The following is a 25917-nucleotide window of genomic DNA, read 5'->3' on the forward strand; positions in this document are numbered from 1 at the left end:
CTGGTGGTGCAGTGGTTGAGAGTCCGCTTGCTGATGCAGGGGACACGGGTTCGTGCCCTGGTCTGGGAAGATCCCACATGCTGCGGAGTGGCTGGGCCCGTGAGCCATGGCTGCTGAGCCTGAACGTCCGGAGCCTGTGCTCCGCAATGGGAGAGGCCACAAGAGTGAGAGGCCCGCGTACCGCAAAAAAAAAAAAAATCCAGACTGCTAATTAGTCAGCTGGACTCAGTTTATGAACTTCAGAAAGTGAGAGAACATAATTAATCATGTATCAGGTAAGCATTCAATCATTATGCTCATAGCTTACTCATTTTGAGTGACTAAGGAGAAAATATTACCAAATTATATGAGACTTGAAAAAACAGGGAGTTTACTCATTTTGGATATATGGAATGACTCCAACTCTGAAGTACAGTAAGAAAGTGACAGATGAGAAATTGAGACATCCAAGTTTTCAGTGCAGCATGTTACTCAGGGGTATAAACTTACACCCATCTTTCAACCTGTCAGCTCGACTCCAACTTTCAAAGACAATCCCTGCTACCTGTTTGTATTTTCTTTTTCACATATACACACATATATGAATACCTGTATATTCATATGCTATGTGAATATATATAATACAAGGGAAAGGTTTTGAAAAGTAGAAAGGGAAATAAAACTATATAGGCTGATTATTAAGTAGCTACCGACATTGTCGCTACATAGAAATCTGGCCACGTCAGCTCCAATAATTGCATTTGTGATGAACCATCATCCACATAACCATACTTATTAGACAAAATAACCTTAACTACAGTTGTTCTCTCCAGGTCTTATTAATTAAACAAGCCTTTTTTAACAGATGGGTCAACAGTAAACTAGCTCAGGTCATGTCAACCATCACAAAAATCATTTAAAATTAACGAAGTCATCTGAAAGTTTGTGTGAGTAAATACATACAAACAGTATAAAGGTACCTCCTTAGATACAAATCCATAAGGAAGTGACTAAATATAAGAACAAGGACCATGAAAATTTGACAAGACTTTCAAAGGACATAACAGGCAGAGAGAATCATTTTCTCTTAATTCAACGTTGAATGCTTAACTACATTTACAACTGGTGCTGGGAATATACTTTGGATGGGGGCTCAAGGGTACCGAGTTTCTGATTTACTCCAAAACCTATCTGAAAGCATTTTATTTTGTTAAGGTACAATTCTTACTATAATATTAGTTCCTCCATTATTTATGAGAAGGATAAAAGGGTTGTAAATGTACTGGCAGATCAGGAGTTACGTTTGCCATATGAATAGAATAAAAAAAGTAGTAAGAGAAATGGGTGCTATCAAATCTTGAGCTGAGGTCCGCAATGAAAAGGTAGCAATGGCAACAGTGTTGTTTCATTAGCTACCTAGGACCCTGGAAAGAATCTAAAAAAGCGTGGATATATGTGTATGTATAACTGATTCACTTTGCTGAAAGTAACACAACACTGTAAATCAACTATACTCCAATAAAAAAATTCTTTAATTAAAAAAAAAGTAGCAGTGGAATGGAAACCTTGTCCAAAATAAATTTATCCAATACAAAAGGGAAGGGGAGCAGTGAGTGTTCTATTTCATGCAGGCACCTCCTATATGGAAAGCCACAAATCACTTTGGTGAAATAAGGGGAAAAATAACTATGATGTCACTGTGAAGTTGCTTAGAATAGTGGAGAGTACAAATGATAAATAACTAAAGAGAAATTACAAAACTGGCACAGAGGAAAGATATGAGAATCACAGGGAAAAAATGGCTATGTACCCCTAGAGTTTATCATTAACAAAGGGGTAGAGTAAGCATAGATTTTTAAGAAAGCAGATTTTAACATTTTTCCCCCAAAAAATAAAAGGAGATAAAAATTAAGAACTCAGCTCTGGAGTTGGACTGACTGTATCTAAATCCTGGCTCTGCCCTTTAGCTGTGCGATTGTGGGCAAGTTACTCAAACTTTATGGGCCTCAGTTTCTACATCTGTAAAATGAGGGAAATAATCTCATCCCAAAGCTTTTCCAGAACTGTTAAAAGAAACAAAGGAAAAAGTAATAGATGACGTTCACTTAACATGTGAGACACGGTTCTAAGCGCTCCAAAGGTATTCGTTCATAAATATTCTTCACAGCTGTGTGAAACCAATTCCATTATCAGCCCTATTTTAACAGGTGAGAAAATTGAGCTTAACCCAGCGTTCAATAAATACCAGCTTTATTTCATGACCCTAATTACCAAGAGAAAGCACCAAGAGAGACAGAAGATTCACATAAATAGACGTTACTTTAAAATTACAACTAGTATCAGTGAAGAAAAATCGGCCAAGAGGAGAAACCAATGTGCTACACAGAAAGTTTAATGGTGTATTTGAAGTTTTAAAGAACACCAATAAAAAGAGAAGAGATATTTAAGAAGGATAATGTTCTCGTAGGACTAAGTCCTAAATGAGATGAAGCTGGCAAGAAAAACGATTTCAGATTTATATATTAACAGAACAAGAAAGGAGGAGACCTATTATCAGGGACATATGAACAGAGAGAGATCAAGTGACAGAGAAAGAAGAGCTCCTCAAATTTCTTCATCCAGAATATATTTCAAGTGTTTTCTTAATCAATTTCTATCTCCCTAAAAAGAGAGTAAAAACCGACTCCCTTGTTATAATCCATATATGTACTCAATTCCCGCCCATTTAGTTTAAAGCCAAAACAACAAAAACACTTTTGCCCTTTCTTCTTGTTCTCCTTTCCTCCCCTGCCTCACTCCTTAAAAGAATAGCTTGCATTTCAGCCTCCATTTTTTTCCCCTTTCTCTCTTGACCCAAAGCAATAAGGTCTCCAGCCCCACCAGTTCCCTGCACATACTTAAGAAAAACCTTCCTAACTGCTAATTTAATGGGTCCTTTTCAGGACTCATCTGATTTGCCTTTGCTGAATATCTGACACCATCATCCGCATTTTTAGCAACTCTCTTCCTTCCTTGGTGCTTGGCTGGTTTTCTTGCGCTCTCTCTAGGCAATCCCTCTCATACTCTTTGGTTCTTCCTTTGTCCAACTCTAACTGTTGGTGTTCTATTATTTCATCTCTTCTATTTCACTCAGAGATGAGATATATTCTATTTTAATTTAATCATCCTCCGTGCTTTACTTTGGGCAGTGTCCCAGGTGCACTCAACTCTCCAGAGCTTAACAATGAAAGTTTCCCAGGCATAAAGTGGGAAAAAAAAAAAGTATCACTGTTTAACCCAGTCCATTGCCTTCTCATTAGGAATTCAGCTTCCTCTGGGATCCCCAACAGGCCTCATCTGTAACATTTATTTAGTTTCCCAGTATCTCTTCTTTCTCCTAAGAGGTTTAATCAGACACACAACAAAAGCCATTGGTTCCTTTTCTGCTTCCTCAGGGGCTTTTTTGTCTGTCACTACCTGTGCTGCGAGCTAAGCTGCGTCAGAATTCCCTCTCTTGTCTCACCCATCAGGCCAACTAGGAATGACGTCTATCTTATTCTCAGTTGAGTTACAACAGGGCTTTCGACTGTTAACCAAAGTTCCTAGTGTTTACAAATTTCCCTTGGCTCAGTGACTGCTGGTGGATCTGTAGGATCATTGATTTAAATCCCTGAAAACAGAGATAGTTAAAAACACAGCAATCCCAAGGAGACCATTTTGAACTAGAGACAGAACTATCTTTTAAATTTTCAAAGAATTTGTTTATACAGGGAAATATATGTTTCCTTGAACCACAGAAGGAAAGGAGCACATATTTGCTTGGAATCAAACATTAAGCATGAAAAATGTCTCATGCCTGAGATCTTTAAAATAATTTCCTGTCTATTTGTTGAGCTCAGATATTTTTCTGAATAAAAACCACTGAGCGTGTATTATCTTTCCCATTGTCAGATTTTAGTGACAAAGGAAGATATCACTCTCCAGTTCATTATGATGGGGCAACAAACAAGAGCCTGAAGTTAAACTTCGGGGACAACCCAAGCATACTTAGGGAAAGAATCAAATCAAACCCCACTCCTTTTTTCCAAAGACTTCCTTTTTGATCTGGGCCTACCAGATCTCATATTCCTTAAAAAGCACACCAAATCGACTGTATCTACAATCCAATTTTGCACTTGATTACCCTATGCCATTTGGAGTCCTAAATTTTCAAGTACATGCCATCTCTCCATTATTATAATTGCTCCTAATGGTATAGTATACCCTTTTGTATGCATCAGTGCTAAATAGACTGCAAGCATTTGACTAAAATTCATTGACACTACAACCCATTAGCTTTGGGCTCTAAAAGCTCCTGGTTTCACCCAAGCCCCAGCTTACTCATTAATTCATGTTTCAAATTTCCAATATTTCTGCTACCTTGAATTACTCTGAGCCTATCATTTATGTCATGAGTAGTAAGGGATCTGGGTAAGTCATCTGCATTTCAGACTGATCAGCTGCTATTTCAAAAACTTCCTGAAGTCTAGTCTCCATACCTTGCTGCCCAAGAGCTCCATACCTTGCTGTACCTAAAACTCATTAATTGGCTATGAAACTTTTTAAATTAATTGACAAATCTTCACTAGAGGTTCAGTGATAATCACAAACAATTCAAAAAATCTCCCAAAGGTTCACTACAATTAGTGCTTCTAAATACTCGATTGGTCTCCATAGTACAATACTTTAATCAAATTTTGTTTTTTGGAGATACACCAGAAATACATCTACACGTGGAACAACTCCTACAGAACACCTACTGAAAGCTGGCAGAAGACCTCAGACCTCCCAAAAGGCAAGAAACTCCCCACGTACCTGGGTAGGGCAAAGCGGAGAGATTCCCGCACAGAGGATTGGTGCCGACCAGCACTCAACAGCCCGAGAGGCTTGTCTGCTCACCAGACGGGGCAGGCGGGGGCTGGGAGCTGAGGCTCGGGCTTCGGTCGGAGCGCAGGGAGAGGACTGGGGTTGGCGGCGTGAACACAGCCTGCACGGGGTTAGTGTGCCACGGCAGGCCGGGAGGGAGTCCGGGGAAAAGTCTGGACCTGCTGAACAGGCAAGAGACTTTTTCTTGCCTCTTTGTTTCCTGGTGCGCGAGGAGAGGGGATTAAGAGCGCTGCTTAAAGGAGCTCCAGAGACAGGCACAAGAGGCGGCTAAAAGCGAGGACCCCAGAGACGGGCGTGGGACGCTGGGGCTGCTGCTGCCGCTGCCAAGAGGCCTGTGTGCGAGCGCAGGTTACTGTCCATGTCCCCCTTCCCGGGAGCCTGTGCAGCCCGCCACTGCCGGGGTCCGGGGATACAGGGACGGCTTCCCCGGGAGAAAGCACGGCGCGCCTCGGGCTGGTGCAACGTCACGCCGCCGGCCTCTGGCGCCGCCGGCTCGCCCCGCCCTCCGTGCCCCTCCCTCCCCCCGCCCCCGCCGGCCTGAGTGAGCCACAGTTCTCTAAGCGGCTGCTCTTTTAACCCTGTCCTGTCTGAGCAAAGAACAGACGCCCTCCGGCGACCTACACACAGAGGCGGGGCCATTTCCAAAGCTGAGACCTGGGAGCTGTGAGAACAAAGAAGAGAAAGGGAAATCTCTCCCAGCAGCCTCAGAAGCAGCGGATTAAAGCTCCACAATCAACTTGATATACCCTGCGTCTGTGGAATACATGAATAGACAACGAATCATCCCAAATTGAGGAGGTGGACTTTGAGAGCAAGATTAGTTTTTCCCCTTTTCCTCTTTTTTGTGAGTGTGTATGTGTATGCTTCTGTGTGAGATTTTGTCTGTACAGCTTTGCTTCCACCATTTGTCCTAGGGTTCTATCCGTCCGTTTTTTTTTCTTCATAATTATTTTTTATTTTAATAACTTTATTTTATCCTACATTATTTTATTTACTTTATCTTCTTTCTTTCTTTCTGTCCTTCCATCCCTCCTTCCTTCCCCCCTCTCTTTCTTCCTTTCGTTCTTTCTTTCTTCTACTAATTCTTTCTTTCTACTTTTTCTCCCTTTTATTCTGAGCCGGGTGAATGAAAGGCTCTTGGTGCTGCACCCAGGAGTCAGTGTTGTGCCTCTGAGGTGGGAGAGCCAACTTCAGGACACTGGTCCACAAGAGACCTCCCAGCTCCACATAATATCAAACGGCGAAAATCTGCCAAAGATCTCCATCTCAACACCAGCACCCAGCTTCACTCAACGACCAGCAAGCTACAGTGCTGGACACCCTATGCCAAACAACTAGCAATACAGGAACACAACCCCACCCATTAGCACAGAGGCTGCCTAAAATCATAAAAAGTCCACAGACACCCCAAAACACACAACCAGACGTGGACCTGCCCACCAGAAAGACAAGATCCAGCCTCATCCACCAGAACACAGGCACTAGTCCCCTCCACCAGGAAGCCTACACAACCCACTGAACCAACCTTAGCCACTGGGGACAGACACCAAAAACAACGGGAACTACGAACCTGCAGCCTGCAAAAAGGAGACCCCAAACACAGTAAGATAAGCAAAATGAGAAGACAGAAAAACACACAGCAGGTGAAGGAGCAAGATGAAAACCCACCAGACTTAACAAATGAAGAAGAAATAGGCAGTCTACCTGAAAAAGAATTCAGAATAATGATGGTAAACATGATCCAAAATCTTGGAAATAAAATAGACAAAATGCAAGAAACATTTAACAAGGACCTAGAAGAACTAAAGATGGATCAAGCAATGATTAGAAACACAATAAATGAAATTAAAAATACTCTAGATGGGATCAATAGCAGAATAACTGAGGCAGAAGAACGGATAAGTGAGGTGGAAGATAAAATACTGGAAATAACTGCTGCAGAGCAGAATAAAGAAAAAAGAATGAAAAGAACTGAGGACAGTCTCAGAGACCTCTGGGACAACAATAAATGCACCAACATTTGAATTGTAGGGGTTCCAGAAGAAGAAGAGAAAAAGAAAGGGAGTGAGAAAATATTTGAAGAGATTATAGTTGAAAACTTCCCTAATATGGGAAAGGAAATAGTTAATCAAGTCCAGGAGGCACAGAGAGTCCCATACAGAATAAATCCAAGGAGAAATATGCCAAGACACATATTAATCAAACTGTCAAAAATTAAATACAAAGAAAACATATTAAAAGCAGCAAGGGAAAAACACAAATAACACACAAGGGAATCCCCATAAGGTTAACAGCTGATCTTTCAGCAGAAACTCTGCAAGCCAGAAGGAACTGGCAGGACATATTTAAAGTGATGAAGGAGAAAAACCTGCAACCAAGATTACTCTACCCAGTAAGGATCTCATTCAGATTTGATGGAGAAATTAAAACCTTTACAGACAAGCAAAAGCTGAGAGAGTTCAGCACCACCAAACCAGATTTACAACAAATGCTAAAGGAACTTCTCTAGGCAAGAAACACAACAGAAGGAAAAGACCTACAATAACGAACCCAAAACAATTAAGAAAATGGGAATAGGAACATACATATCAATAATTACCTTAAATGTAAATACATTAAATGCTCCCACCAAAGGACACAGATTGGCTGAATGGATACAAAAACCCATATATATGCTGTCTACAAGAGACCCACTTCAGACCTAGAGACACATACAGACTGAAAGTAAGGGGATGGAAAAAGATATTCCATGCAAATGGAAACCAAAAGAAAGCTGGAGTAGCAATTCTCATATCAGACAAAATGGACTTTAAAATAAAGACTATTAGAAGAGACGAAGAAGGACACTACATAATGATCAAGGGATCGATCCAAGAAGAAGATATAACAATTGTAAATATTTATGCACCCAACATAGGAGCACCTCAATACATAAGGCAAATACTAACAGCCATGAAAGGGGAAATTGACAGTAACACATTCATAGTAGGGGACTTTAGCACCCCACTTTCACCAATGGATACATCATCCAAAATGAAAATAAATAAGGGAACACAAGCTTTAAATGATACATTAAACAAGATGGACTTAATTGATATTTATAGGACATTCCATCCAAAAACAACAGAATACACATTTTTCTCAAGTGGTCATGGAACATTCTCCAGGATAGATCATATCTTGGGTCACAAATCAAGCCTTGGTAAATTTAAGAAAATTGAAATTGTATCAAGTATCTGTTCCGACCACAACGCTATGACACTAGATATCAATTACAGGAAAAGATCTGTAAAAAATACAAACACATGGAGGCTAAACAATACACTACTTAATAACGAAGTGATCACTGAAGAAATCAAAGAGGAAATCAAAAAATACCTAGAAACAAATGACAATGGAGACACGATGACCTAAAACCTATGGGATGCAGCAAAAGCAGTTCTAAGAGGGAAGTTCATAGCAAATACAATCCCACCTTAAGAAACAGGAAACATCTCGAATAAACAACCTGACCTTGCACCTAAAGCAATTAGAGAAAGAAGAACCAAAAAACCCCAAAGTTAGCACAAGGAAAGAAATCATAAAAATCAGATCAGAAATAAATGAAAAAGAAATGAAGGAAACGATAGCAAAGATCAATAAAACTAAAAGCTGGTTCTTTGAGAAGATAAACAAAATTGATAAACCATTAGCCAGACTCATCAAGAAAAAAAGGGAGAAGACTCAAATCAATAGAATTAGAAATGGAAAAGGAGAAGTAACAACTGACACTGCAGAAATACAAAAGATCATGAGAAATTACTACAAGCAACTCTATGCCAATAAAATGGACAACCTGGAAGAAATGGACAAATTCTTAGAAATGCACAACCTGCCAAGACTGAATCAGGAAGAAAGAGAAAATACAAACAGACCAATCACAAGCACTGAAATTGAAACTGTGATGAAAAATCTTCCAACCAAAAAAAGCCCAGGACCAGGTGGCTTCACAGGCGAATTCTATCAAACATTTAGAGAACAGCTAACACTTATCCTTCTCAAACTCTTCCAAAATATAGCAGAGGGAGGAACACTACCAAACTCACGCTACGAGGCCACCATCACCTTGATACCAAAGCCAGACAAGGATGTCACAAAGAAAGAAAACTACAGACCAATATCATTGATGAACACAGATGCAAAAATCCTCAACAAACTACTAGCAAACAGAATCCAACAGCACATTAAAAGCATCATACACCATGATCAAGTGTGGTTTAGTCCAGGAATGCAAGGATTCGTCAATATACGCAAATCAATCAACGTGATACACCATATTAACAAATTGAAGGAGAAAAACCATATGATCATCTCAATAGATGCAGAGAGAGCTTTCGACAAAATTCAACACCCATTTATGATAAAAACCCTGCAGAAAGTAGGCATCGAGGGAACTTTCCTCAACATAATAAAGGCCATATATGACAAACCCACAGCCAACATCGACCTCAATCGTGAAAAACTGAAACCATTTCCACTAAGATCAGGAACAAAACAAGGTTGCCCACTCTCACCACTCTTATTCAACATAGTTTTGGAAGTTTTAGCCACAGCAATCAGAGAAGAAAAGGAAATAAAAGGAATCCAAATTGGAAAAGAAGTAAAGCTGTCACTGTTTGCAGATGACATGATACTATACATAGAGAATCCTAAAGAAGCTACCAGAAAACTAGTAGAGCTAATCAATGAATTTGGTAAAGTAGCAGGATACAAAATTAATGCACAGAAATCTCTGGCATTCCTATACACTAACGATGAAAAATCTGAAAGTGAAATAAAGAAAACACTCTCATTTACCATTGCAACAAAAAGAATAAAATATCTAGGAATAAACCTACCTAAGGAGACAAAAGACCTGTATGCAGAAAATTATAAGACACTGATGAAAGAAATTAAAGATGATACAAATAGATGGAGAGATATACCATGTTCTTGGATTGGAAGAATCAACATTGTGAAAATGACTCTACAACCCAAAGCAATCTACAGATTCAATGCAATCCCTATCAAACTACCACTGGCATTTTTCACAGAACTAGAACAAAAAGATTTACAATTTGTATGGAAACACAAAAGACCCCGAAGAGCCAAAGCAATCTTGAGAATGAAAAACGGAGCTGGAGGAATCAGGCTCCCTGACTTCAGACCATACTACAAAGCTACAGTAATCAAGGCAGTATGGTACTGGCACAGAAACAGGAAGATAGATCAATGGAAGAGGATAGAAAGCCCAGAGATAAACCCACACACATATGGTCACCTTATCTTTGATAAAGGAGGCAGGAATGTACAGTGGAGAAAGGACAGTCTCTTCAATAAGTGGTGCTGGGAAAACTGGACAGGTACGTGTAAAAGTACGAGATTAGATCACTCCCTGACACCATACACAAAAATAAGCTCAAAATGGATTAAAGACCTAAATGTAAGGCCAGACACTATCAAACTCTTAGAGGAAAACATAGGCAGAACATTCTATGACATAAATCACAGCAAGATCCTTTTTGACCCACCTTCTAGAGAAATGGAAATAAAAACAAAAATAAACAAATGGGACCTAATGAAACTTCAAATCTTTTGCACAGCAAAGGAAACCATAAACAAGACCAAAAGACCACCCTCAGAATGGGAGAAATATTTTCAAATGAAGCAACTGACAAAGGATTAATCTCCAAAATTTATAAGCAGCTCATGCAGCTCAATATCAAAAAAAAAAACAAACAACCCAATCCAAAAATGGGCAGAAGACTTAAATAGGCATTTCTCCAAAGAAGATATACAGGCTGCCAACAAACACATGAATGAATGCTCAACATCATTAATCATTAGAGAAATGCAAATCAAAACTACAATGAGATATCATCTCACACCAGTCAGAATGGCCATCATTAAAAAATCTAGAAACAATAAATGCTGGAGAGGGTGTGGAAAAAAGGAAACACTCTTGCACTGTTGGTGGGAATATGAATTGGTACAGCCACTATGGAGAACAGTATGAAGGTTCCTTAAAAAACTACAAATAGAACTACCATATGACCCAGCAATCCCACTACTGGGCATATACCCTGAGAAAACCATAATTCAAAAAGAGTCATGTACCAAATTTTCATTGCAGCTCTATTTACAATAGCCTGGAGATGGAAACAACCTAAGTGTCTATTATCGGATGAATGGATAAAGAAGATGTGGCACATATATACAATGGAATATTACTCAGCCATAAAAAGAAACGAAATTGAGCTATTTGTAATGAGGTGGATAGACCTAGAGTCTGTCATACAGAGTGAAGTAAGTCAGAAAGAGAAAGACAAATACCATATGCTAACACATATATATGGAATTTAAGAAAAAAAAAATGTCATGAAGAACCTAGGGGTAAAACAGGAATAAAGACACAGACCTACTTGAGAATGGACTTGAGGATATGGGGAGGGGGAAAGGGTAAGCTGTGACAGAGAGAGAGAGGCATGGACATATATACACTACCAAACGTAAGGTAGATAGCTAGTGGGAAGCAGCTGCATAGCACAGGGAGATCAGGTCGGTGCTTTGGTGCTTTGTGACCGCCTGGAGGGGTGGGATAGGGAGGGAGGGAGGGAGGGAGGGAGGGAGGGAGGGAGACGCAAGAGGGAAGGGATATGGGAACAGATGTATATGTATAACTGATTCACTTTGTTATAAAGCAGAAACTAATACACCATTGTGAAGCAATTATACTGCAATAAAGTTGTAAAAAAAATTTAGTTTACAGATGTACATTCTGGTAAATAATTATACCTAGGCCTTTGTATATGGCCATTAGACATTTTGTCTGGGAGGTATACTATTGAGTAATTAGACATAGGTCTTGTATAAGTTCATTAGACTCTTTTTTTGGAAGCATACCATTTGATAACTGTATTTGTCATTAAACTGCTAATTCCCTGCTGCTCCAAAAAAAAAAAAATAGTTACTCTCAAGGTTGCAATTTAATCAGAGAGTTGAGACAACTGAAAAAATAAGAACAATACCAGAGCATAATATAAGTGCCTTTAGAGATGTACAGATTGTGGCTAGTCAGTCTAGGTGTGGCTAGTCAGTCTAGGATGAGATCAAAATGCCTTTGAGAAGTGGCATTCAATCTGGGCCTTGAAAGAAGTACATGTCAACAGGTGAAAACAGTGAGGAAAGCATTCCAGGAAAAGGAAATACAATGGACAGAGAAGTAAAGTGTAGGGCATGCTCACTCCGTGTCAAGGGTGGGTATGGGAGAGTGGCACAGAGGGTGTTAAGAAGTTAAGTCAGAAAGCGAGAGAGTGGCATGGACATATAAACACTACCAAATGTAAGGTAGATAGCTAGTGGGAAGCAGCCGCATAGCACAGGGAGATCAGCTTGTGCTTTGTGACCGCCTGGAGGGGTGGGGTAGGGAGGGTGGGAGGGAGACGCAAGAGGGAGGGGATATGGGAACATATGTATATGTATAACTGATTCATTTTGTTATAAAGCAGAAACTAACACACCATTGTTAAGCAATTATACTCCAATAAAGATGTAAAAAAAAAAGAAATTTTGTTTTTTGGCAAAATGTTTTAGCAAGTTCTAGAGAAATAAAGCACTACATAAGGAAGGTGATCATATATTTTATCATCCAAATGGAGACACCGAATAGTAAAAACACTGAATTAGCAAAAAGGAGCGCTATTAATAATTACACAGAGACAACAAGCATAAACCAGGATTGTCCCAAGCAAACCAGTACATAAGGTCCCCCTCTACACAAAGCACCTTATACCAAACTGGATCTTTATCCTTCTTGGGAATATTATGTAAAAGAGTGAGATTAATCCAAGAAGTAGTCAATGAATATGTGGTCAGAAAAGATAAGTGAAAGAGCTCTGTGCAAAGGTAAGAGCAAAGATTTAATTCCAGACTAAAATGAAATCCAAACTGTATTGTGAGGTATTAAAACATGGCCCAAAGATTCTTTGACATTCTTCACTGAGAGGTACAGTCTGTGTTCCCCTCCCCTTGAATCTGGTCTCTTCAAATACTTGATAAATAAAGTAGGTGAAAGTGACACTGCCAGTTCTGGGCACAGGCTTTAAAATATAGGCAGCTTCCACTTTCTGTATCTTGGTGTTGTTCGGGTCATCTACTCCTTGATCTTCCTGCCTGCATGATCTATCACTTACTGACAGAGGGGTGTGAAAGTCTCCATCTACTATAGTGGATTTACCTATTCATCCTTTCAGTTGTATCAGTTTTTGCCCCATGTACTTTGACACTTTATTGTTTGGTACATCCACATTGAGAATTGTGTCTTCTTAGGAAACTCCCCTTTCTATCATATGGAATGCGCCTCTTTATCCCTGATGGTCTTCTGGATCATCAGAAGTGTCTGCTTAGTCTGAAATTAATATAGCTAACTCCAGTTTTTTGTTTGTTTGTTTGTTTTTTGCGGTATGTGGGCCCCTCACTGTTATGGCCTCTCCTGCTGCGGAGCACAGGCTCCGGACGCGCAGGCTCAGTGGCCATGGCTCACGGGCCCAGCCGCTCCGTGGTATGTGGGATCTTCCCGGACCGGGGCACGAACCCGTGTCCCCTGCATCGGCAGGCGGACGCTCAACCACTGCGCCACCAGGGAAGCCCTCCAGTTTTCTTTTAATTAGAGTTAGCATGGTATATTTTTCTCTATCACTTTACTTTTAACCTGAGTCTTTATATTTAAGGTGGGTTTTTGGTAAACAACATATAGTTGGTCTTGTTTTTTAACCACTTTGACAATATCTGTCTTTTAATTGGTGTATTTAGACCAATTACATTCTAAGTGATTTTCATATAAGTGTATTAATAGCTATCCTGTTTGTAAACTGTTTTCTATTCATTGTATGTGCTTTTCCATCTTCTTTTTCTGCCCCCTCTGATTTTAATTGAGCATTTTATATGATTCCATTTTATATCTTTTTAGTGAATCATATATGGATCCCTCATATCCCAGTCCAGCTGTGCAAAATGATACCACATGGAGCAAAAACAAGCTTTTCCTGTCTGGCCCTTTCCCAAGAGTAGGTTCATGAACAAAATAAATGATAGTTGTTGTTTTAACTCTCTAAGCTTTGGGGTGGTTCATCTTGCAGTAATATGTAAGCAGAACATTCCTAAGATGGTCCTCAAGGCCTTGCCAACTTTTCAACACTCAGTTCATACCAATCTCCCCTGAACTCCCAGTCACATGGGGCTCTCCAAGTCTGTAGAAAATACCAAGCTCTTCTTGAGGGTCTGGCCTGAAACACTCTTATCCCTGATCTTTACCTGGTTGGTCACATCTCCTCCTTCAGATCTAAGTGTAAATGTCCCCTCATCAGCAAGGCTTCCACTGTCCATCCATCTAAGGTATACTCATTGCCCACCTCTCTCCCTCACATAAACATATATAACCCACCGCTCTCTATCTTAGTTATTTCTCATAGCTCTCTTTTCCTCTTTTCAATTTAAAATTACAGATGTATCTGCTGACTCGAGTAATCTTTGCCTTCCCCACTAGATGACAGGTTCCATGGAAAGAGAAACTCAGTTTTGCCCACCATTACATATCCATTGCCTGGCCCAGTACACCGAACACAGTATGGGCTCAGTAAATGTCTCCAACGGAAAGAGCTCTTTTAAATGGGCAATGCCTCTCTGCATTCCTTGTTTAGACAAGGGCTTCTCAACTTTGGCACTATTGACACTCTGGACCAAACAATTCTTTGTTGAGGGAGACTGTCCTGTTCATTTGTACCATGTTTCACAACATCCCTGGCCTCTAGATGCCAGTAACACCATTACCGCTCCCTGAGTTATGAAACCAAAAATGTCTCCAGATATCAGCAAATATATCCTGGTTTAAAATAAAAGGATGACAATAACAATGAAGCAACTCAGGAATGTGGGTTTGCTTTAAACTGAAACCAATCTTATCATCATGTCCTTCCTCTAGTCCTCCTCAAAAACCACTTAAACTGAACTAAGTGGTTTAAGTGGGAGAGAGATTCTAGGAGCCCTGACATTACGATAATTGGAAATTTCTACACTAACTCTTTCAAAATATTCCTCCACTATCCAAGGAATGCCTCCATTTTCACCAGCTGGACTACAACTCTGAAGACAGAAAACATCAATGATTGTTTTGAGGGTCTCCCAATCAAATGATCAAAGACCCTGATAATAAAAATGGCTAACAGAAGGCAACATTAAAACACTGTCTAATAGAAAAGTTAGCCCTGTACAGTTTGGTCTAATAATTGAAATCATGGTTCTTGCTTAAACAATATACTCATTGTCACTTTTGTCAAAAAGATTAGGTATTGTTTGTTTATCTGCTGCAAGCTAAATGGAACCAGCTGTACCCATGAACTAGCTCCTAATGCCTTACATTCTTCCTGAAAAGGAAGTCAGGTCTGAATCTGCAATTTGAATAGGCTTTAAGGTTTTTGAAAATAAAATTAGCAGATGTTGGTGGGTGGGCTATTATCCTCCTTGGAGTAGGTAAGGATAAGAACTCTACTTTCATCTGTACACAAGGAGCACCAGATCTGAAAATCACATGACACAAAGTCCATTCATTTCATTAGTTTTTTTTAAAAATCCAGTTTCTCTTGCACACTGTAATGCCGTATTTTGTGCATTAAATTACAAAGCTAACACTGATTGTATTATCATAGTATGATGCCATTTTCATATCCTGTGACTAATAGTGTGGTTACAGGCTTGATCTTTGAAGTGAGCTGTGATAATAAGCCTGTGGACCCAAAGTCTAAAAGAAATCAGAGCAGACCTAATGAGAAACAGAGAGTGCAGCAGAGCCCGTAAAATGTAATCAGATTTGCCTCTCTTTTGTACAGAGTTCCCGTTTGTGGGCAGATAACCTCTCAGGATGCTGGAAGTCAGCATGACAGTCCAGGTGTCAACACTTAAGATTGAAACTTCAGTGAACCAGGAGTCCAGTGTTTTCCATCTGGGGATTTCTGACTTTCAGAATTCTTCAAACTCCTCCTGATGGTGTTTCAGTGGAGATGACCTTCAGGGCCAGCAGTAAGAGCCACCTCTTTAATCTTTTTTTTTTTTTTTTTTTTCTTTTTGCGGTATGCGGGCCTCTCACTGTTGTGGCCTCTCCCGTTGCGGAGCACAGGCTCCGGACGCGCAGACTCAGCGGCCATGGCTCACGGGCCCAGCCGCTCCGCGGCATATGGGATCCTCCCAGATCGGGGCACGAACCCGTATCCCCTGCATCGGCAGGCGGATTCTCAACCACTGCGCCACCAGGGAGGCCCTCCCTCTTTAATCTTACATATTCTGAAAAGGTGGCTGACTGCTGCTGCCTTTCTTCTTGCTGCTGCTTGTTTTAATTAACAGTGTTTCTTCCTCCTATTTCTCCTGCGGCTTTGAAGAGCTCTTTGAAATGTATTTAGTGTATTTCAGTCTTGGTTTGGCCTAGTCTCTCAATTTATAAGGTCGTTGAATTCAAGTTCAATGATTCAGCACACATTGGCAGAATGAAATGCTAAAAGAAGACTGGCATTTTCAATCACATAAATCTCCTGTTACATAAAGTGACCAAATTCCTCCATTGTTCTTATGGACCTCTGAGATAACAATTTACAGCTGGTACAGACCAGTTTGGGCCGGCTCCTCTGTTTAGTGGGCTCCCGCAGGAGTAAGGCTTTGGCATCTTCACCTCAACAGAAACTGAAGATAAGCAGGAAAAAAATGACCAGAAATCAGGGTCATCTGTGGGAGGACTTAGTCTGAGTAAGTCCAATACTCTAATTCCAGAGATGGAACAAAGAGCAAACTTTTTCTTTCTGTAAATGACACTAGAAGCATGAGAAAGTCAAAAGCAAGCAGCGACAGCCTCGCACTCCTTTAAAGTAGGAAGGAAAAGAGGAGTCTGTCCCAGGCAAGAGTAAAGGTTTATAGCTTCTCACCACTCAGGGCAGGGTGTGGAACTCGGGAGAACTGGGGGTTCAGGCATGGGGTCGGGGGGAACTCAGGTGCACTCCACCCGCAGATCCCAGTGCGCTGAGGAACACACAGGTCCCACCATACTCCAAGTTTGGGACTTGAGGTGGCTGGTGCTCATACCTGTTACCTACAACAGCCAGGCATTCATGGGTGCTCACATATAAACAACCCACCAACCCGTCCAAATTATATTGTCTAATGCCAATCCCACTTGAACACTCAAACATAACACTTTTGCTTTTATCAAAATTTGCACAATAGGAGCTCCCCTGGTGGCGCAGTGGTTGAGAGTCCGCCTGCCGATGCAGGGGACACGGGTTCGTGCCCCGGTCCGGGAAGATCCCACATGCCACGGAGCAGCTGGGCCCGTGAGCCATGGCCGCTGAGCCTGCGCGTCCGGAGCCTGTGCTCCGCAACGGGAGAGACCACAACAGTGAGAGGCCCGCGTACCGCAAAAAAAAAAAAAAAAAATTGCACAATAATTCAAATAAACAATTAATTTTACTTTAAGGCCCTCAGGCTTTAACAGGTTTTGTGAAGAGTCTGGTGAAAATTTCATTACATGTGGTTAGAGGACCAAGTCCCAAAAGGGAACTCTCCCAAGGAGTCCTACAAATATACACAGTGATGCAGGAGGCTTGATTTAAAAGCACATGAGGCTGTGAATTCAATCACCACTGGAGAGCACACATTTAAAATACTTTAGTCAACCTCATCCTCTCTTCCTTCCTTTTGAAACCCCACAGCATTTTACCTGGGCCTTTCTTACTGCATTCTATCTTATATAGAATACACTACGTTCTAACTTATACAGAGTTCTTTATGTATATGGACCATCTCCCGTCAAGACTGTTAAGTTTCCTGAGGGCAGAATCTGTATCTAAATTCCCTCTTTTTCACCTACAGCATAGAAGGGGCATAAAAACAACATAACAAACACTCATCATTAATTAAATAAGCTAAAAAACTGTTAACGAGTCTCTTAATGTATTGATACAAATGTCCTTGGGAAACAGATGGTTTCAAGGGGCTGAACTAAAGACATTTTTAAATGCCACATGTTTTAAAATGTAGCACATTATACACTGCATGATTTTTTAAAATCCTATATTAAATGCTACAGGGATTTAGAAGAGAGAACATAACCAGGAAATCAAACCAGGATAAAGATTAGTAGCAAGAGTGATAATAAACTGCCTCCCTTCCCCAGACAGCAACACACACGTGCACAAAGAAAGTATTAAGAAGCTGGAGAACACTGGTTTCAAAACAAAACAAAACAAATCTCTACTCAAATATAAAACTGTGGGAAGTTCAAAGCTTTTTTTTTGTTGTTGTAATAGGAAAACTTATTTGTGAGTGATGTATGTTGATATGGTTGCAGTTAACCAGCCACATTCTTTACAGGCAAGCTCATCACCAAGGGGGCTACACTGTACAGGAATCTCAGTCAACTTCTCCCCAACCTATGTGTCCCTACAGGAATAAGAAACTCAAGATAATTCAAGAGTAATAAAAAGTCTTTGTACTTCTCAGGTTTCTAAACAATGGCTGACAGCAACTGTATCAAAGTCAACAATTACACAAATCTTTTGATGGGGGGGATATCCTTTGCTCATATATTTGAACCATGAAATAAAAGATGACTTACATATATCATAAATGGAGATGAAGAAGAATATTATCATGAACACAATGCCAAATTAGTGAGGTTTGAAATTAATGAGTGTTATAGATTGAACTGTATCCTCCAAAAAAGATATGTTGAAGTTCTTACCCCTAAAACCTCAGAATGTGACCTTATTTGGAAATAGGGTCTTTACAGAAGTAATCAAGCTAAAATGAGGTCATTACAGTGGGCCCTAATCCAAAATGACTAGTGGTCTTATAAAAAGGGGAAATTTGGATGTGGAGACAAACACACCGAGAGAGAGAGAGAACACCATATGACCATGAAGGCAGACATCAGGGTGATGCATCTACGAGCCAGGAATGCCAAAGGTTGCCAGCACACCGCAGAAGCTAGGAGAGAGGCATGGAACAGATTCTCCCTTACAGGACCAACCCTCAGAAAGAAACCAACTCTGCCAATACCTTGATCTTAGATCTAGCCTCCAGAACTAAGAGATGATAAATTTCTGTTGTTTTAGCCACCCACTCTATGGTATTTGTTTTAGCAGTCCTAGCAAACGAATACAATGAGGTTTATGGCAAAATCCAAACTTGACACCTGTAATTCAATACACATATATATAAAATGCTCACCAACTGAGCATCAGGGGTATCTCTACAAATGCCATGCAGCTTTGTTGCAAGATAACGATAGCTGCTCTTGGGGTAGATGCTAAAGATAATGTTTAAAGATGGAGGCAGGGATGCAGACAGCTATGGGAAAGTGGTGAGGAGTACTGGAACAGGGATCCTAACATTCAGTTGACTCTTTCAATTACGTAGTGCTTCAGGAGACACACCAAACTCAGCTCTCTTAATGTTGCTAGATGGCACGTAACTGTTGTTCTTTGGCCTGACCTTGCCACCATAAAGCAAATAAGCACAAGCAGCCTGTCATCTCCTAAAGCAGGTGAGTGGTCAATGGCTTTCATCTCCAGCTGGAGGAAATTAAATAGTACATGTGACCAGCAAGCTTTAAACTGCTTGAGAAATGCTGACAAGATACATTGAGACCTGCTGGAGTGAAAAGTATTAACTGTCCAGAATTATCCTTCTCAAAGATTGCAGGTACTTAAAAGGCAGTCTTTCTTTTATTTGGGCATAATAAATGGAGAATGTTTCAACTATCTTTCAAGATTTTGTCATAAATCTTAAAGTTAAATATTTAATAGAGTTATTATCTTGCATTTGGAAATTAGCTGAGCATATCTTTGGTGGGAAGGCACTTCAAAATGATTGGTTTATTTCCTTATAATGAAATAGTATGTTTGCTTCTGTTTGATCCACCATTAAAACAAATCAGAGCATCTGGGAGAACCATCTGGAATACTCAACAAGGACCAAGTCTTTCCAAGAAGGCCTTATCCTGTGGAAGCAGTATGTAAAATGGTTAGGAAAAGATGACCTCAAACCAGAAAGACATGAGCCAAGACAAGTTCTGTCACTAATAACCTGTACTGACTTGGACAAGTGACTAAATTTCTCTAAGCACCAAGCTGTCTGGTCCAGCAGAGATAATAATAATATAAAAATGGGATCTTTCTTATAGAGTGTTGTGAAGAATAAATGAGACAATGAATATACCATATTTTATACAAAATAATTGCTTAATCCAGTGTAGTTATCTTCACCTTATTAACATGAAAGGTGCAAGTAATTTTTACACAGTAGAGTACTATTTTTCCTTAGGAAAAAATACAAAAACTTGGGACACAACCACTATTGAAATTAACTCAACCATTTATGCCATTACCATGACATTCTATAATGCTTAAGAGACACAGTGAAGTCATTAACAGCCCTCTAGATTTTTTTTTCCTTCCCCGTCATATTTTTTTCTATTCAGATTTTTAAAAGGCTTTTTGGGGGCAAATGTCTAAGAATCAAAATTAATACTCAATTTTGATCTACAGCATTTCTGAATTTCCTTACTTACATATCTTCCTTTATCAGGAATATTGCTTCAACTTCTTAACTTGAAAACTATGAACAAAGGTATAAGACTACATTCCAGAAAAGCCAAAGAGTACCTAAATAAGCACATAGTCAAAATTTCCAATTATGTGTTTAGAATGATCCTTCAGAGAACTGTCTTCTCTATCTCTTTAATTACTTAGCTTAGTAATTCAATTACATCTGAGTAATTAGTTAGAATTTCCTATCTTATACAATGACTTAAAAGGGAGACAATAACAAGGATAGGTTAGAAAAACATTTTTCAACACTATTTGGTATTGTTATTAAGGTAAAATGAGGCTTTTGTCTCCTGTAGTTATTTCAGGAAGAGTATTAAAAGTTTCTACAAGCTACATGCCACCAAATCTGTACTCTTAACCAATATGGGAGAGGGAGGAGGCCTATCAGAAACACATAGCGGCAAGCTTTTTTTTTTTTTTTTTTTTTGCGGTACGCGGGCCTCTCACTGTTGTGGCCTCTCCCGTTGTGGAGCACAGCCTCCGGACGCGCAGGCTCAGCAGCCATGGCTCACGGGCCCAGCCGCTCCGCGGCATGTGGGATCCTCCCGGACCAGGGCACAAACCCATGTCCCCTGCATCGCAGGCGGACTCTCAACCACTGCGCCACCAGGGAAGCCCCGTCAAGCTTTTTAAGAACCCAAATCTGTGCCCTGACCCTGAGAGAGAATGTGGGGGAAGAGGACAAAAGGGGGAAGAGTTGTTTCTCTGTGTGGAAATATATGCAGCATGATGCCAAAGGAGACAGGAAGAAAGAAAGAGTTTGCAGTTTGTTTAATTAAGTGACTTCTGAAAGATGGAGTAAAAGCTCAAGTTAAAAAGATGTCAAGAATAATCAATATATTTGGCTTTGTCAAATCAGTACTCTTAAGAATAAGCAAATGCTAAACCTCCATGAGAAATTAATCACATCATTCACCTGGAAATGAATTCTCATTTGAGGGTTCCAATGAGAGAAAGAGAAAACGAAGTTGGAAGAGAGGAAGGACGGAAAAGATAAACGGGACAGGTCTGCAAAACTGTTTGCTCACGGAGAAAAGCAATTCTACTGACTTTTACAATTGTTAAAACAATGACAATAACAACAAAAAACCTGAGGGAGGAAAATCTATTGTGTATTAAATAAAAATTATTTAAATATACTGTTACTTAATACTAAGAGAACAGGTATATTTTACATGTGAAATATTCAAAAATTAATGAACTTACTTGCTTTTCCCTTTGTATACTGTAGCATAAGATCCTTCTCCTAGTTTTTCCAGTTTTTCATATGAGTCAGCTTTTCCAAATTTGGGACTTGTTGGCTAAAAATGAAGCAGAGGGTAAACAAAACAGATTGTATCAGACTAATTAACAATGAATAACCCAATTTTGCTGAAAATGTAGATTCTGTCAGTTTTTAAATAACTTTTTTCTGATACAAGAATGTTTATTTTTAAAAACAACATAATAAATATTCAGGGTACAAAACTCAGAAAATGAAAATGAACACAGTGTAGAAGTTTAAATTTACCCATAATCTAATCACCAACAGAGAGCCACAAATAATTTTTTTTTTTTTTTTTTTTTTTTTTTTGCGGTACGCGGGCCTCTCACTGTTGTGGCCTGTCCCGTTGCGGAGCACAGGCTCTGGACGCGCAGGCTCAGGGGCCATGGCTCACGGGCCCAGCCCCTCCGCAGCATGTGGGATCCTCCCGGACTGGGGCACAAACCCGTGTCCCCTGCATCGGCAGGCGGACTCTCAACCACTGCGCCACCAGGGAAGCCCCACAGTTAATATTTTGATAGCTCTTCTTCTAGTGCTATCTGTATACTGATGATTGCTTTTTAACATAAATGGGACTACACTATAGATAGTGTTTTGTAACCTGCTTTTTCTTAACTCAATATATTATAAATATTTTCCATGTTATTATACAGTCTAAATTAGGGGCTGGAAACCAGCCCACTACCAACTTCCATATATCCCATAAACTTAGAAAGGTTTTTATATTTTTTTTAATGGGGGGTTATCTAAAAAAGAATAAAATTTCACAGCATGTGAAAATTATATGAAAACAAGTTTTAGTGTCCTGAAGTTTATTGGAACATAGTCACACTCATTCATTTACGTATTGTCTTATGACTTTCAAGCTACAACAAAATTATACTGCAACAGAGATCATATAGCCAACAAAGCTGAAAATATTTACCTGACCCCTGTCGTAAATCATGACTGTATAAAATTCAGTCATACAAAGTTACTCCTCTGTTACCTTTTAGCAGTAATGCAAATAAATAATCAAAATATTCAGATAACACTAATTGATACAAAAGAAACTCTATTATGTCTACATACACCAATCCTTAAGGTTTAGCTGCAACAAAATCACTCTTCCTTAAGAAACTGCACATTCCATCATGACCACAGAAGTGCTAAGAGTGAGTGGTCTCATCACTCTTGCTGTGCTCAACTCCCAACTCAACGTTCACCAGCAAGAAAAAGGGAGTGTTGTCCTCCACTGAGGACAAATTGCCTATTATTTTAATGTCACTATAAAAAGATAATATCAAAACATATTAAAAATGATAATTATATAAGGAATTAACATTTTTAAAGGATTATGTAATCACAGTTATAACTATATTTATAAAAAGTTACTAATGCTTGTGGTACTCCGTGAGAAACCAATTTTAGAAACTTAAGGAAAGAACTTCTTGCAGAAAGTTTATAGTACACTATTCTTGACCCTGAGCTCTTATACCACTTATGAAAAAACACAACATACTCACAATGAATCAGACTCCCATGGTTTATAAGGATTCTATCTGGCAAACTGAGCGATGCTGCTTACCTCCTTCCCCCCAACATGCCACATAGTGAATGAAAAGATATTTTTCAAAAATAATAAATTAGGGGCTTCCCTGGTGGCGCAGTGGTTGGGAGTCCGCCTGCCGATGCAGGGGATGTGGGTTCGTGCCCCGGTCCGGGAGGATCCCACATGCCGCGGAGCAGCTGGGCCCGTGGGCCTGGGCCTGCACGTCCGGAGCCTGTGCTCCGCGGCGGGAGGGGCCACAACAGTGAGTGGCCTGCATACTGCAAAAAAATAAAATAAAAAATAAATAATAAATAATAATAATAAATTAGGAATAGGAATGTGAAACAAAAAAGAGTGTCAATATCTAGCCAGATATTTAGAGGAATTCTAAAAGATAAAAAGTAATCAGAACGAAAACTTCAGAGAAAAGAATGGGGGAATTTAAAGCCCTAACATGTAGAGGAAGACTAATACAGATAAAAGAAGCAGGAGTCTCTAGGTAAATATGAGACTTATCAACACAGGAGAAGACATGATGTCCTCCCAAGCAAACTGCAGGAACATGTGAAGAGGAGACAGCAGAGAATGTGGGTATTCAGGCTAGAAGGGCAGAGCAAGGACTGAAGTAGCCAATACCCAGAGAAAGGATGACATCTCCCATCCCCAAACTACAATCCCTGCCTCTCTCACACAATCACTAGAGACAATTTACAGAAAACAGAATAAGATGACAGCAATTTTAAAATACAAAAATGAGTACACAACCAAAAATCACAAATCATTTCAGGAACACCAACAGCTTGAAAGAAAAGTATAAAATTCAATGGCAAAGAGATAAACCCTCACACCTATCTATGGCAAAAGAGGCAAAAATATACAATGGAGAAAAGACAGCATCTTCAATGAGTGGTTCTGGGAAAACTGAACAGCTACATGTAAAAGAATGAAATTAGAACACTCCCTAACACCATACACAAAAATAAACTCAAAATTGATTACAGACCTAAATGTAAGACCAGACACTACAAAACTCTTAGAGGAAAACGTAGGCAAAACACTTTTTGACATAAACCACAGCAACATCTTTTTTGACCAACCTCCTTTTTTGACCAAGCCCACTACTGGGCATATACTCTAAGAAAACCGTAATTCAAAAAGAGTCATGTGCCATAATGTTCTTTGCTGCTCTGTTTACAATAGCCAAGACATGGAAGCAACCTAAGTGCCCACTGACAGATGAATGGATAAAGAAGATGTACCACATATATACAATGGAATATTACTCAGCCATAAAAAGAAACAAAATTGAGTTATTTGTAGTGAGGTAGATGGACCTGGAGACTGTCATACACAGTGAAGTAAGTCAGAAAGAGAAAAACAACTACCGTATGCTAACACATATATATGGAATCTAAAAAAAAAGAAAAGAAAATGGTTCTGAAGAACATAGGGGCAGGACAGAAATAAAGATGCAGACTTAGAGAATGGACTTGAGGACACGGGGAGGCGGAAGTGTAAGCTGGGATGAAGTGAGAGAGTGGCATGGACATATATACACTACCAAATGTAAACTTGATAGCTAGTGGGAAGCAGCCGCATAGCACAGGGAGATCAGCTCTGTGCTTTGTGTCCACCTAGAGGGGTAGGATAGGGAGGGTGGGAGGGAGACACAAGAGGGAGGAGATATGGGGATATATATATATATATATATATATATATATATATATATATATACATGTATAGGTGATTCACTTTGTTATACAGCAGAAACTAACACACCATTATAAAGTAATTATACTCCAATAAAGATCTGTAAAAAATAAATAAATAAAGATATCAAGTATATCCTAACTCTAAAAAACAAAGGCCATGAAATTGGGTCATTTGTGAGACATGGATGGACCTAGAGCATGTCATACAGAGTGAAGTAAGTCAGAAAGAGAAAAGCAGGGGCCTCCCTGGTGGCGCAGTGGTTGAGAGTCCGCCTGCCGATGCAGGGGATACGGGTTCGTGCCCCGGTCTGGGAGGATCCCATATGCCGCGGAGCGGCTGGGCCCGTGAGCCATGGCCGCTGGGCCTGCGCATCCAGAGCCTGTGCTCCGCAACGGGAGAGGCCACAACAGTGAGAGGCCCACATACCGCAAAAAGAAAAAAAAAAAAAAGAAAGAGAAAAGCAAATATTATATAATAACGCGTATATGTGGAATGTAGAAAAATGGTATAGATGATCTAAGTTGCAAAGCAAAGAGACTGAGAAGAGACGTAGAGAACAAATATATGGATACCAAGGGGGAAAAGGGTGGGGTGGGAGGCATTGGGAGACTGGGATTGACACATATACATTATTGACACTATGTATAAAATGGACAACTGACGGAAACATGCTGTATAGCACAGGGAACTCACATAGCACACTCTGGTAACCTAAATGGGAGGGAAGTCCAAAAGGGAAGGGATATCTTTATGTGTATGGCTGATTCATTTTGTTGTGCAGTGGAGGCTAACACAACATTGTAAAGCAACCATACTCCATTAAAAAAAAAATTCAGGGACTTCCCTGGTGGCGCAGT

The 25917-nt window shown here is 39.9% G+C and overlaps 1 protein-coding gene across 4 annotated transcripts in view; it reads right to left on the reverse strand.

Annotated features, from left to right (window-relative positions):
* The window catches only part of CDK14 (cyclin dependent kinase 14), a 614965-nt gene that overhangs the window by 429097 nt on the left and 159951 nt on the right, over positions 1-25917 (reverse strand). For all 4 annotated transcript variants that reach the window (XM_060108929.1, XM_060108927.1, XM_060108930.1 and 1 more), the window contains one exon: positions 21759-21853. In XM_060108929.1, coding sequence (XP_059964912.1) covers positions 21759-21853 — 95 coding nt within the window. The remainder of the gene's footprint in view (positions 1-21758; positions 21854-25917) is intronic.

The sequence above is a fragment of the Mesoplodon densirostris genome, chromosome 9 (assembly GCF_025265405.1).
Source record: "Mesoplodon densirostris isolate mMesDen1 chromosome 9, mMesDen1 primary haplotype, whole genome shotgun sequence".
Classification (NCBI taxonomy): domain Eukaryota; kingdom Metazoa; phylum Chordata; class Mammalia; order Artiodactyla; family Ziphiidae; genus Mesoplodon; species Mesoplodon densirostris.